This window comes from Coffea arabica, chromosome 6c (assembly GCF_036785885.1).
Source record: "Coffea arabica cultivar ET-39 chromosome 6c, Coffea Arabica ET-39 HiFi, whole genome shotgun sequence".
NCBI lineage: Eukaryota > Viridiplantae > Streptophyta > Magnoliopsida > Gentianales > Rubiaceae > Coffea > Coffea arabica.
Window position 1 is genome coordinate 4,572,645 of NC_092320.1, and position 14,810 is coordinate 4,587,454.

At 37.8% G+C, this 14,810-nt stretch overlaps 1 protein-coding gene and 1 long non-coding RNA gene across 7 annotated transcripts; both read right to left on the reverse strand.

The window, feature by feature from the left end:
• Positions 1-921: 921 nt before the first annotated feature.
• On the reverse strand, positions 922-1,527 carry LOC140008315 (uncharacterized). Its single transcript, XR_011815686.1, has 2 exons — positions 1,386-1,527; positions 922-1,308 (listed from the first exon to the last, which is right to left on the reverse strand). It is a non-coding gene; the product is annotated as an uncharacterized lncRNA (long non-coding RNA).
• A 988-nt stretch (positions 1,528-2,515) lies between these two features.
• Positions 2,516-12,084, reverse strand: LOC113697229 (uncharacterized). Of its 6 annotated transcripts, XM_027216750.2 has the most exons (9): positions 11,950-12,084; positions 11,629-11,807; positions 10,789-10,986; positions 10,531-10,653; positions 8,715-8,752; positions 8,477-8,636; positions 3,594-7,112; positions 3,316-3,425; positions 2,516-3,123 (listed from the first exon to the last, which is right to left on the reverse strand). In XM_027216750.2, the coding sequence occupies exons 2-9, from the start codon at positions 11,713-11,715 to the stop codon at positions 2,883-2,885; spliced, it is 4,476 nt and encodes a 1,491-aa protein (XP_027072551.2). In that variant the 5' UTR covers positions 11,716-11,807; positions 11,950-12,084; the 3' UTR covers positions 2,516-2,882. The 6 variants fall into 6 exon arrangements, with proteins under 6 accessions (XP_027072551.2, XP_027072552.2, XP_071908343.1 ...); XM_027216751.2 differs by having other exon boundaries at positions 3,594-7,109; positions 11,629-11,971; XM_072052242.1 differs by lacking the exon at positions 11,950-12,084 and having other exon boundaries at positions 8,715-8,862; positions 11,629-11,782.
• Between the last annotated feature and the right edge of the window lie 2,726 nt (positions 12,085-14,810).

Genomic DNA, 14,810 nt, shown 5'->3' on the forward strand with positions numbered 1-14,810 from the left:
AAAACCTTCTAGATAGATGCCTACCATTTTACTTGTGAAGTACAAGTATAATTAAAATAGTTAACAATTCAACATCTACAAAAACGAGCGCACAGTAGTACCTTTGAAATAAATTTCTATCATTCACATGATTTTCCAACATCATGCCCTATGCCAACGAGGGAAAAAAAAAAGAAAAAGTGCAGTAATTCTGGACTAATATATATCTTTGCATTGCGAATTGTGATACTCGCCAGCTGATTATCATCAACAACATAGTTCATCATATAGAAGATGACCATCGCGGCAAGCCCTGCCAAAGCTCAAATTAGGCCTTAGGGGCTGGTTGAGTTGAGATTGAGCTTCCCAGTTCCATCCAAAGTTCTCGATGGTACGTGTTTGTATGAGGTGTATTTTTTGTGGTGGTTAACTGGAACTGATGCTGCTATTTATTAGACTTCTCTTTTCAGAAATAAAACGTACATTATCTCTAGAAAAAGAGAAAAAAAAAACTAAAACTTTTTACGTGACGATGATGCACATTAATCGATAACTGTTGTTATTGTTCTCGATGAATATATTTCTTTGGTACCTCTTTATCAAGATGTAGAGATCAACTGCTTTTGGCATCGTGAAAAAGAATTACGTGACGAGTGTTTTTCCTGGCCAAATGCCTACTACCGATTTAATCAAAGTGGGTATGGAGTGCATGGCACTTGTCGAAACATGCATTACCGTCATGGAATTAAGAAAGTATAACAACATTTGATTTCGGCATAATCCGCCTAGCCATTCAGATTATCATTTTCCTGCAGCCAAGCATATGACGAGCACCGATCAAGATACGAAAGCATAGAAGTTGCCTCGTACGGTGATATATCGTGCTATATTAAGAACAGAAATATAGATCGACTCTAGGTAAGTGCGGATCAAGATACGAAAGGATAGAAGTTACCTCGTATGATATGACGATATATCGTACTATATTAAAAACAGAAATACAAGTAAGTACCGATCAAGATGCCAAAGGATAGAAGTTGCCCTATACGATGGATGACATACGGTGCTATAATAAGTAACAGATCCAGCAGAAGAAAACAACATTTGATTTAAGCATCATCTGCCTAGCCCTTGAGATTATTATTTTCCTAATATAGGCGACTCTAGGTAAGCACCGATCAACATGCCAAAGGATCGAAGTTGCCCTATGGTGCTGATACACCATATCATATCAAGAACAGAAATCACTCTTCTGATGGCAATTTCTCGTCTCTTGTTACTTGTTATTGTGGCAAGAACTGCTCAAGATGCTAAAGGATAGACGTTACCCTGTATGGTGGTATATCAATAATAATAAAAAACAAAAACAAAAACCACTCATCTCTTGTTATTACTCTGAGAATTACTTGGAAGGTGAGCGTACACATATCCGCAGCTGAAGTAGGCTTTCCCCAGCTGCTGGCGGGGACCATCGATCACCACGGGAGGAGACGCTCAGCCACCCTTGCCACCGGATTGATCAGACTCGGGATCATTGCCATTACACTGGCAAGGGCAGCGGAGAAGCAAAAACGAGTGCACTCCTCACATGTGTGAGCGTGACGACAAGGAGAGGGTTTGATCAAGGAGGAGGGCTGGGGTTTTATAAGGATGTCGTTGGTCATGCGAGCAATAAAAGGGTGAGGTGACTTAAGTAGGGGTGTGACTTTTGGGATGCTAAAGCTAAGCATATCAATACAAAATTAGAAAAGGAGTGAAAAAAGAGGTTTCATATCAGGATCTTCCAAGGCATATGCCATTAGCACCTTCTCAAGTCCAATCCACATCACTCATCACGGTAGTAGTTGTACTACTACTACTACTCCCGCTTTTTGGCTCATCTTTGCTTTTCCTTTTGGTTCTAGTAGATCCTTGTACATGGATGGATGGATGGGTGGGTGTCATATGCTCCTCCTTTTCATTGCAGGTTGATGAGTTATTTATTGGACGTTACTTTTGGTTATATAAATCTTGGGAGTGATTAGAGAACTTTCACAATTAGACACGAGAAAAAAGAAAACGAAAATACAAGATGAAATCAGCAGGTGGTTGCAACTTTTGGGCCAAACTTATTAAATTCCAGTTTTAGGCCTAGAATTTTTCCCGAAAAGAAACATGCAAATGCATCTCGTTCCCTAAAGGAAAAGAAGAAGACAGAGAGAGGAATCGGCATCTCGAGTTGAGTTCCACTGAATGATAAGAAGATCTCAGTGCTGCTAAACAAAAGTTGGATATTTTTGCATCTAACAAAAAGGCTGAAACTTGTAATTAGGTCAACTATACACGCAGCAGCAAGCATTTTGAAAAAACAAGTTTGATGAGATTCGTGGAAAGTAAGTGTAGAATCATATTTAAATTTGATTCCGAGCCAGCCAATGTGCTAAGTGCTCCCTGACGTATTATTGCCTTCCATCAACACCACACCTTTCATCCAAACAAAGATTTTCTCCACTTTCGAAGCAGTAAATAACCTTTGTTAGATTTACTTTCGAAGCAGTAAATGAATCGCTTTAAGCATCAAGAATAACCATACAATACAAGTACTGTCACTCGTGCCTCCAAATGAGCAGTTATGATCATTCAACAACAAGCTAAGCTGGATGTTGTGATTGTCTCGAGTCAGAGATGGCTTAACTATACCGTTATGTACAAAACCCACTCCCCTTTGATCACTTATTATTCCCAATCCTCCCTTTTCGACTGCTAATTGAGTGCCCCCCCCCCCCCCGGGGGGTTACAATTACTTGATCTAAGTATCTATGTATACCTTTCTTGATAAAAAAAAAAAAAAAAAAATGAAGAATGTACGGCAAAAATAGCTGCCTGAGTTGAAAGGAATCTGGCCGACTTGGTAACACATGCATTCAAGAGAACCACCTCTTTCCACTTTTGGCTGCCTTTAGCTTCATCACAAGATCCTCCCGCTGGGCTTCCACTTCGGCATATTTCAGGCTCATTTCCAAATACCGCTCGCGAAGGTCTCTTAGCTCCGTCTCTAGTGATGACTTTGTTCGTTCAAATCTCTCTCTTGCCTCTGCTTGACTCTCTACCACTGATATCTTCGAGCAGGCCATCGTTTCGCTGCTTAGCTCCTCTGATGAAAAGCTGAAGGTGGTCTCAGCAAGAACGCGAGTTAGAATATTTATGTATTTTGTGTAGAAAAAAGAACAAAAAAAAAAAAAAGAAAAAGGAGCTAATGCTTCATATATATGGATCCTATTATGGCTATCTACTTCCTTTCTAGATCACTCAAGTTTATATTAAGGGAATTAGTTCTCGAGATCTTTGTTCACGAACCTATGCAGCTGAATTTTGTGCATGTTATCCTCATCCAGTGCCTCAGCGAGCTCGTCAGCAACTTCACCTGGACGAGGACTTCCATCCTTCATACTGCACTTACCATCGCACTGAACAAACATGATAGAACCAAAAGATAATAAAGAAGTCAAAACAGGCACTACCTAATTAAAACTCACTCAAAAGACTTCTCTTTGACAACTGAATCCTATAAACTATCTCACAAGTAAAACCTTGATTATTCTGTTATTCTGCAGAAAAATAAGATTAGAACTTACCTTTCTGTCACAATTATGTCTCTTCAACACATCCATTTCAAGAGCTTGAACTTTCAGCAAGCATTCTGATTTTTGCTCTTCAAGCTGAGATATAATCTGCTGATACTGCTTGCTTACTTTTCTGACTTCGTTTAGTTCTTTTTCCAGATCAGCATTCTGCGCAGACAAGGTCTCTTTTGAAAGTAAAGCACCCTCCATTTGGAGTAGCTTTTCTTCCAGGGCAATTGCCTTTTGTTTGCAGTCCTCATAGGCAGTCATTGCCTTTTGTAAGCTCAAAACTTTTTCAACACAGGAATTCTTCTCAGCCTTCAGACTCTCATAATCCCCAGATACTGTCTGATATGAGGCTTCTAGTTTTTCCTTCTCAAACCTGCACTCTTCAACCTTGCTCTTCAAAACTGAGACTTCATGCTGCAGGTCTGCTACTCTTTGAAAATGAACTTTTAGGTTGGCACTCTCCTCTCGGAGTTGTTGGTTTTCATAGTCAGAAAGAGTAAGCTTCAATTCAATGTTGTTCAGAGCTGTCTTAAGCTTTTCTTCAGTTGTCCTGCGACTTGCTAATTGCTTTAACAATTTTTCATGGTCAGCAATTGGTATTACATGAATCTTTTCGGAAGCAGAAAGCTCAGTCCTCAGGCTTTCTGCCTTCAACTCAAATTCTACATGTAGATTATTAAGCTCACGCTCGCTCAATTCTAATTTCGAGTTAACTTCTTGAAGAGCAAATTCCAATTTTCTTTTATCAGCATTCAGACTGGCAATTTCAAGAGAAGCCTCAGACTCTGCTTTCTCCTTTTCCTCATGAGCTACAGAAATTTGGGTCATCAGGCTTTCCACCTCCTTCTGGAGGTTCTTCACTTCGGATGACATCTCAAAATGCATCTGATTTGACAAAGTCTCCTGCAGAACAAGTTTTTCCTTTTCATTTCTGCATTCCTGAAGAAAGGCCTCCAGTTCAGAATTCAGACTTTTCTCTTTCAAGGTAAATGCTTCCAGTGTGGAATTAAGATTTTCTTCTAGAGCTTCAACCTTTCTAGTGCAATCAGAGAAACATTTTTCAGAATTCTCTAATCGTGTCGCCATCTGCTCACTATGTTCATGCAATTCTAGTTCCTTCTTCTTCAGTTCTTTATTCAATTTCTGAAGAATCTTGCGCTCTTCGCCAAGTCTGAGAATGGATGCTTGTAAGTCCTGATTTTCTGCCCTAAGACATTCACAGTGTCTTTGAGATTCCAACAGTTGATCCTGTTTATCTTGTATATTTTGGTTGAAACTGACATTATGGGCCTCCATCTCAATCTCCAATCTTCTGATCTGATTTTGCAGGTTCATTGCAAGGGACTTGGAGTCCTTTAGTTCCAATCGACAAGACTGCTGCTCATCTCCCAATTGCGTCATTTGAACATCCATAACTGATATTCTTTCTTGTAATTGCAATTTTTCATCTTCCAATAGTATGATTTTCTTCTCTAAGTTGCGTTTTTCCAGTTCTAACTCTGCTAATTTTCTTTCAAGAATTTCCTTTGCAGAGACATGGGAATCCAATCTGCTACTGAGCACTGCAAAATCATTTTGTAGATCATCCAAGCATTTGGATGTGACTTCATGTTCCCTCTCAATTGTTTCATTGTTCATTTCCAGCTGGACCTTTTCTGTTTGAAGATCAGCAACTTGAATTTCTAATTCCCTTTGACGTTGGATGTGAAAATTAGTTTGCCCTTCCTTACTCAACAAATCAGCTTGTAGCTTATCCATCTCAGATCTCTTTTGAGATAATTCCTTCAGCAAACTTTGACAATCAGCTTCTAGTTCTGCCTTTGAAATCTCATGCTGTTGAACCTTCAGGATCATATCTTCCACACTTTTGTGAGCTTCAGTAATAGCATCATTTCTCTTTTGGATCTCAATTTCACCACATCTAATGGTCTGCTCAAACTCAGCAATCCTATCTTCCAAGATGTTGTTCAGCTCAGAGAAATAGTTGAGTATTGATTCAGTGAATACCTTTGAGTTGGATGAATCTTTCTTGCTCAAATTAGCCACATCATCAAGAATAAATTTGCACTTCTCACTTGCATGAGGAGAAACATTAGGCAATGGCTTCATTAGACAGTGAAAAGCCAATTCCAGTTGTTTCAGTAATTCACAGAATAGTCCAGAAGATTCAAATGCAGCACATTGCTCCTCCTCATTCGTCTTTGACTTGAGCTCTGGATCATACATCTGGGGTTCGGTGTCACTCACATCAGACTGCATGCTAACAGATTTCGCTGGCAGCTCACTAGATGTTGAACTGAAAGATCCACATTTTCCAATGTGTATATTCTCCGACTCCTTAATCTTCAACAAAAGCTCCAAGTTCTCCTCAGTAAGCTCATTGCAATCGGTCTCTAGCTCATGCACTTTCTCTCTCAAGGATTCAATCTCTTTAATAAGATCAGAATCACTTCCACTATTCTTTTCCATATCGTCCAAGAGTCTTCCTCTGACAGACTTCATCACTTTTGCTTGTAAATTGGTTATTTCTTCATCCTTAACACTCAACTGATATTTGTATACTCTCTCCATATCTAAAAGGGACTGGCCATTCAAGCTCCGTTGAGTTTCTAGCTCATTAACTTTTTCTTCCAAGGCTTTCTCAAGACGCTGAACATCTATTTCCAACATCTTTCCTGATTCCTGAAGTTGTTGAAATTGGAGCAGTAAGTTCCTATTCTCCCCCAAATTTTGTTCAACAGAACTTTCACTATCAGCAGACTTCAAGTGTAGAGCAGAGAGATTCTCTATCTCAATTTTCTGCTGTTCTATGGTATGTTCCAGCTCTTGGAGAATAGAAACAAGCTCGATGTTTGATTCTTGACTTCTTTTTAGTTGCAGAGATAGATTGGCATTAGATTGTTGATGATACTTTAGCTCACTTTCCAATTCCTCTTGAATTTGAGTTTGACCTTCAGATTGAAGAACTGAATCCTCTAAAGCTCTCTGCTTGAGAGTTGATTCCTCCAGCATTACATTCAACTGTTCAATTTCTTTCTTGAGGCCACTATGCTCTGCATATGCTGCTGAAAGCTCCATTACTAAATCAGACTGCTTTTTTGACTGGCCTAAGAATTCTTTTCTCAACATATCCAGATCAAGCATCAATTTCCTGGCATTTCTCTCCCACATTTTAGCTTCTACTCGGAGTTCCTCAATAGTACCTTCTGCTGCTTCCAGAAGATCTTTAGATCCAGTGTTTCTTGGAGATGCGTTGCCAGACTCTTTTCCACTACTGTGCAAATCCATTTTTGAATTCATTACCCCTGAGTTACAAGATGATTGGCTTGAAAAAGAAGAATCATCAACAGGATAGTTATCATGAGCTGAACTACTCTTCGAGCTAGCTCCAATGTGTCTCTGATGAGTGGTGTATCCATTGCTTTGTAATTTGTGCATTGGATTAAAAGGGTCTCTTCTTTTCGAACCCTCTGCATAGTTCGCATTGTGATTTGAATTCACTCCTGAATAATTTTGATCCTGCTGTGAGGTAAAAAGGAAATCCAGGTCACAGATTAATGACAATTTATTTTGTAGGCACCAGACTCACAGTGATAAGTGACATGCAAAACCCTCTACCAGAATTGTATTGACAAATCAATTTGGAGTGTAAACAATCACCATTTGCACCGTAAGCTGCTAATACTTGTACCGAGTGATCATAGAAGAAAATTTATAATTCATTTCAATCAAGCTTTGTTCCTATGATTCTAGAAGTTTTTCTCAGATTCAAGGAGATGATTCAGTTCTAGCTAATTGAGCGAGAACTAAAATTCTATCTCCGCTACTGCTAATAGTATTCGTGCATTTTTTTTTTTGGAAAATGGAAGTTAGACTAGGGATGTAATCGAGTCGAGTTGAACTCGAGTATGGCAAGAAGGATGCTCGAGCGAGTAGCATTATTGGAACTCGAGCTTGAGCTCGATGATTGCTCATAAAACTCGAGCTTGACTCGCATTGGTTCAAGTCAATACGAGCCTTATGAGCTCGAGTCAATTCAGAAAATTTCATTTTCTTGACAATTTTTGAGTGAGACATTATTGCCCTTTAAAAATTTTCATACAATTTGAAACATTTCGTAAATTCAACCACTTTTTTAAGCATAAGGGTAATTTCATAATAATAATATATTAAAGAATTAAAATTAAAAAGCTCGATAAGGTTCGACGAGCTTTCGAACATTGCATCTGGATACTCGAACTCGACTTGTTCGGCTTATCGAGCTATTCGAACTCGAACTCGGTCAACTCGAGTCCGAGTCAAATTTTTGACCGAGCTGCTCGCGAGCAGTTCGGTTCAATTACAGCCTTAAGTCGAGCAGTTCGGTTCGATTACAACCCTAAGTCAAACTTTGTATTTTTGGAATTCTATTACTATTAAAATTTTTAATTTCCATAAAAAGGCAAAACTTGAGTAAACAACCCAAAAAGAGTCAATATGAGAGTATTATACGTTTGCTGGACAATAATTTAACCCTTTAGGTTAAGATGAAACTTTAGCACTGTGATGAATTAGAACCTAGATGGTAACGTTCTTATGAATTTCCCACATAAGTCGCAGCATGTCCTTTTCGGTGGATGAAATCTTGTCCACTTTTAGAATTGTTTTTTGTACACATCTTTGCCCTCTTTCTGAGGAGAACAGAATAAGCTCTCAAGCAGATCAAGACCTAAATTTCCAAAGGCGCATTCTTAAGCTTGCTTTGTTGCGCCTAGATGATTCTCTTTTAGCTTACTTTTTCTAACATTTCAAGAACCAAGGATTTCATTAATTCAGGTGACTTGTGATTCTAAACTTCTTTTTTTAAGCAAAGAAAGCTTCAGTAATGAAAACAGTTTAATGCAGACCTTGTGATTTTCATGATGAGAGCTGACATCCAGATCTTGACTTGAAGATACTTTACTACTGCGAACAAGTGAATTATCAGCTGTCTCTGACGTGCTGGAAAGAGCTTGAAAATCTACATCTTCATTTTGCCTCTTGAAATTAGAGTTTGGACTCCCATGCCTGGATAATTTGCAGAAAGCATTAGTTGAACACAGAAATAGTGTAGAAGAGCATTCAATGTCACAAGAGACTACAAACCTGATATTTGGTCTTGGAGTTAGGCACTGAATTTTGACCTGTAAAATTCAAAAAGCATACTGTTCTCAGAACCAAAATGGCACAGCAAATCACCTTTCTGTTGTGGAGCTCTGAACCTAGAAGATACCCAGCCACCCAACCACCTGATCTAAAGTAAAGAAGCTAAAATTGATCTTAGTGGAAAGAGAATTGAATATTTACCAAAGAAAAAATGTCCTCTCAAGAAGAAATCATTTTATGTATTAAACAGAAAGGACCGAACCAAATTCACATTTAATAGAATAAGCAGCATTATGTAACTGAGTCACGACCCCAATATATGCCACATAGATGCCTTGATGCATCAAATTGATAGCAAGAAAATGCTACTCGTGGCTAGTCTCATGTGCCTCACTATAGTCTTATTTATGCAAACACTACAATTTTGAGTATTCTACAATATTCTTAAACATCTTTGCTCCGCCGCTCCATCGTCTTAATTCCAGAAGTGCAAAAACAACAAAACCTAGTTGCACTCATCAGACAGTGGTCTATTGGAGAAACAGCACGTAAATACTGAAACTTCAAAAACCTTTCCAAGATGACTTACTGATTCACACTTAATTATGTCAATTAGCTAATAAAGTCTAATGAATTGGAAGGTGGTGGCATTTGGTAAAGGGCAGCAACAACATCCTAAAGAATGATTCACTCTAGCCACCAAATGTAGAGAGAAAGAGGGCTGCAAACAAATCGAGCTACTCGCGAGTGGCTCAAGTCAAACTCGATCAATATCGAGCTCGAGCTGGATCGAGTCGAAATTGAGCTCGAACTCGAGTTCAAAATATTAAGCTCGGCTCGCGAGCTCGAGTATATATATATAATATTTTTTTATTTTTTTGCTTTAATTATATATTTTTTTTTTTATTTTAAGTATATATATATATTTTTTTTTTCTTATTTTAATAGTAAAATTACATATATATTCTTAATATTTTATTATTTATTAAGAAAAAAATATTATTTTATTTCTTTTTTAAAAAATAAAATAATTTTTTTTTATTTTTTTCGAACTCGAGCTTGAAATTGCCAGCTCGTCGAGCTCGAGCTCGAGTTCGAGCTTGGTAAAATTTAGTCGAGACTCGGCTCGATTAGCCCAAATCTCGACTCGACTCGGCTCGTTTGCAGCCCTTGAGAAACAAAGAGCGAGAGAGAGGCTGGAGAGAGAACATGCAGTTTTCTGCTGATGGAGTATCAAAGACTAACAAAAGATTTCAGACATGAGCCCATCTTGGACCAATAATGCTGGAGACTCAAGTCCAACAGCCAGTAAATGGCAATCTGATTTCCCATTTGTTGCCCAGAAGCTGAAGATCTAAACCATTGTCTCTGAACCACATTCTTTTGCAACTGTCTATCAGGTAAACTAAAATAGATATGTTATCATTTGAAATTCCCAAGGTTAATAACAGGATAAGTTTTATAATTCTGTAAGTATTTTCAGGGATCTTTAATTCGATTTTTCCTATAAAAGTCTACTACCAATTACATATAGATGTAATGATGTCAAAGCAAATCCAATCCAGATAAGCTTAGCTGTGGCTACTGCTCTTCTATTCAGTTACGATGCAGCAGTCTATATGGAAACCTGAGTCTAGGATTTTATTTATCCTGGATTTACAAATTAATGATGGATGACTTGCCCAGATAATTAACAAAGAGCCTAATATAACATATACTACTTAAGAACGTGTACAACTCCTTTAAAAAGAATGAGTGTGCTTATGGGACAGAACAAAAATTTCAATATAACTACAGACGACGCCTGTTAAGGTACCTGTAATAAGGTCTCAAAGTTGCATTTTCTCAATGGCAATATAACTGCAGAAGACGCCTTTGAACTCATGAGGCAGGACACATTGATGGTTGCTTCTCCGAGAATGCCAGCTCTAGATGACCCCTAGAGTAAAGCAGCAAAATGAACATGACGTGGATCCTATCAGATTAGCACATCTTTGCAAATTTAGAAGAAGTTAAGGCTGGATAGACATAGCCTTCTCGAATAATCCAAGACACAGAAAGCATTTAGCCTAACCATGGAGACAACAAGCTTGAAGAGGCACTCTTCGGGCTCTTTTGAAGAATCATCTTTCGTTATCCAAACAGATTCAAGAAGAGTCTCTGTCCATTGACAATTTCCATTTCGCACTAATGCTTTCCCCAACCTTGCAACTGTCTTGCCAGATTCCACAGAGGTCATCGAGAGAAAAAGCCTGTCCCATCCTTTTGGTACCTATTGTATGCATTCAAAAATGAGAATGAAGTTACCAATGACTGAAAGAAACCTGCAAGCCAACTGATCGAGTGATGTTAAACACATTAGAGTCATTTATGGAACCAAGGAGGTGAGAGCACAAGGATCACATTAAAGTCACCGCTCAAACATTAATTACCGCTTATTGTTTTGCAAAATCACATTTCATCCTCATCCCTTTAGGCTTTAATCAACAATCAGAAGAATGAGTTTTCCACTAGTGCAGCATCTGGATCCATCAGTTAATTGAGTAGCAAGCATTTAAAGAAAACAATTAAGTGGCCCAAAATCTTTATTCTATCAAGATTGCCATTCGCAGTATGTATGATCAAATTGCTCCTCTGTGACCTTTGAGGATCCTAAAACAATAGTTAAAATGCAACTATGAAGTTTCGTAGCCAGAAACTGATAATCAGAGTGTTTTGATGGAAAAGCAAGCGATGCCCTGACACCAAGAAAGTCGTCCTATTCCAATTTCCAAGAATAATGCATCAAGGGATCAGAGATATTACCATCAACTCAGACCGAGTAAAGAAAAGCAACTCTTCGCACTCTTCTGAAAGAGCAAAAGGTGGAAAACCATCGGAAAGTCAGAGGGATCAAACAAGTGGGATATTGTACCTGAAGTGCTTGGAAATTGGAGAATTTAAAATCAACCCTTTCTCCTGATTTTGATGGCCTGTGGTTTTGTCTCTGTAACTTGAACATTCTCCCTCTCTTTCTCCTGCCCAGTTGGCGGTTGCTCACTTTCTCCTCTTCTCGTCACAACTCACAATGCAATGAGTATTGTAGCTACAGACCTTGAAATATGATCGAGACAAGCAGGCACAAGGGAATGCAAAGTTGAGTGACAGAGTAGAAACGCGATTGAGTGACAGAAACAAAGCAAAGAGAAAGAGAAACAAGAGAAGAAAGGAAAGAAAGAAGAGGGAGGATTGTTACGCTCGTTAGCTAGCTGGTCATTGTTCTCAACTTCTCATGGGGTGTGACATTATTTTCTGTGTACTTCTTGTTTGGCTTTTCATACGATCAACCGCTGTCATGCGGTACTATACTGGTTAGTGTCCGCAAACAGATACACGCACAAAGAGGAGAGAGAGAATTTGTCGTGCACTCAATTCGAAGGTGCAAACTGGCTCATCAAATCAGATCTACGCCCACTCCTCCCCGCAGACTCATTTATTCCTAGGCGTTACAGGTTAATTAGGGGAGCAGAAGCCGAAGCCCAGCACATAATGCGACTTTTTCAGTTTCTTGTTTAATTTTGGATTTGTCCTTTTTTTTTTTTTCGAAGCCCAAAGAACTTGCGTCAATTTTTACAAATCTAACCCCGAGAAAATTTCAAAAGTCGGTATCATTTGAGGTCCCACAGGAGACTTATAACTACCAATCTAAACCCTCCCAACCCCGATGTGGGATACATCAAAGGGGACGACATCCCAAACCTCCGCAACGGGGAGCCTGCTGCTAAGCCCAACTGGAACCCAACCCCCCAGAGCCGATGTTTCTTTCTTTCGAACCCAAAAGAACTTACGTCAATTTTTACAAACTTAAATCGAACCCCAAAAGTCGATATCCTTTGAGGTCCCACAGGAGACTTATAACTACCAATCCAAATCCTCCCAATCCCGATGTGGGATACATCAAAGGGGACGACACCCCAAACCTCCGCAACGGGGAGCCTTTTGGATTTGTCCTTAGTTCGATTATATTTTTGCAGTTCAGCAGGGGAAGGTACGAGGGGTACAATGAGCAGACAAATACCAGCTTCGTTGAAAGCCAGAATAAGGATGTTTTTTTGTCTTTAGCAAAAAGAGGAAAACCGAAAAAAAAAAAACAAGAAGTTGCTTTTTTATATTTAGCACATAGGACTATTCTTATTTTTTTTTGTCATCTCTAGCGTTTTACTGTTGATACTGAAACCATTGACTTGCAGGTACTAATCAAAGCAAGTTGGCTATTAGGTAAATCATAAAGTGCAGATCAAATCGTAGATTTAGGGTTCAAATCTCTGCATCTACTTTAAAATCTAAGGAATAACGCATGCCTTCTTGATCCAGTTAAGTGCTCTCCTAATGTAGGAGTTGCCGATTGGCAAAAATAATTAACTTGTATAAGGAATAGTGCATTAACTTGTACAAAGTACAGCGCATCCCTCCTTGACCCAACTGAGTTTTTCCCTAGTATAGGAGCTGACTATTGGCCAAAAAATTAGCTTGTAGGTACTAAAATTTCCGATTTTTAGTTTTTGCTTCAATTTTTAAAAATTGGTTTTTCCTACCAATTATTCATAAGGAATTTTTGGAATTTCTGTGTGTGTGTGTATATATATATATATATATATTATAGCGATTTAATGTATATAAAATTATAAAATAATTGAAAAATGTAAAAGTTCTTCTTTAAAAATTGTTTGGCAGGCAAGTTTTTTGTCAAGTTTGTCAACTACAAGTTTTTTTAAAATTTTAACTATAGTAATTTCAAAAAAAATTTCAAAGTTTTTAAACTATACATTTCAAAATATTTAAAAATTTACACATTTCAAAAAATTTTTAAAAAACTTCTATAGTAAATTATAATAAAATTTTAGATAAACACCCAAAAAACTCACTTATCAAACGGCCTTTCAATTGAAACAAGGCCGAACTCCCAATGCTTGCCCCCTCCATTTACAAAGAGACTAAAAGGACTATTATACTAGCTTTTATATTATCCTACATATGGGAACAACAAGTGATGAATTTATGTAGTATTTGCCTATTAGGACAACGTGCACCGATGATGTTAACTAGGATCGAAAATTAACTAACATATTGGACCACATTTTTTTACAAGTATCCCTCCGTCACTGTGCCCTTTGTTATTTTCTTTTCAAACACCAAAAAAAACAAATCTGAACCGTAGGATTGTGGTCAGTTAAAAAAAAATAATTAAAAATCAGACTGACGCTTGTGATTTAGTTTGCACTCATCGTCATTTTTGCAAATGTTTTTTTTCTTTTTTTTTTTTGGAGGGATTGCGAGTGTTTAGGACCCTACCAATTCCAAAGACCCGGTGGGGTACTAGATTTCACCTCGACCTGGCTTTCAAGCAAATACTAGTTGGAATTTGGATGCTTAATTTTTTTTTCTCTGAACCTGCAAGCTTAGGATGTAAGAAATTCAATGCGTAAATGAAGAGCATTGATTTATTTTATTTTATTTTATTTTATTTTATTTTGGACGGGGGTATGAGATTGATTTGTACTCCATCATTCTTTGGCATGCATAGTTTATTGATCTCAAATTTAATGGCGCATGTGACTCCGGATCTTTAATTGGAGCGAAATTTGAGAGACAGGGAAACAAAGAAGTTGCTACTAAGCCCGCTAACGAAGCTCACCCCACTTTGATTATTAACCCTTGTCACTAGTCAGTTTTCTTTTCACTGAAATCGACATATTTAATACTCTCTCCGTCCCACTTTGATAGTCCTGTATTCCTTTTTCATCTGTCCTAAATTATAGTCCATTTTTCAATTGAAAAATGTAATTGTATTTTAATTTTCCTTAAATACCCCTATTCAATGTAAGTAGTTATTATTATAAACTTACCCCATTTAATGAGAGTTGATTCTTGTTTTATCATCAATTCAAGTTTCCATAAAATTGTATCATATTTAATGTAAGGGTATTTTAGAAAAATAGCAATCTAAATTTAATTTTTCAACAAAATTAACTATTTTTTCTTAAATTGTGTGAAAAAAAAAACCAATACTATCAAAATGAGACGAAATGAATATTTAAGTTAACCTCACAGGAGAAC

What these genes read in the sequence shown, in the direction of transcription:
- LOC113697229 (XM_027216750.2), bottom strand. Translation starts at nt 11,715, where the DNA reads ATGTTCAAGTTACAGAGACAAAACCACAGGCCATCAAAATCAGGAGAA. An exon ending in CTCATCATGAAAATCACAAG is followed by an intron (nt 7,113 to 8,476) that starts GTCTGCATTAAA and finishes TTTACCTCACAG; the next exon opens with CAGGATCAAAATTATTCAGG. An exon ending in GACATAATTGTGACAGAAAG is followed by an intron (nt 3,426 to 3,593) that starts GTAAGTTCTAAT and finishes ATGTTTGTTCAG; the next exon opens with TGCGATGGTAAGTGCAGTAT.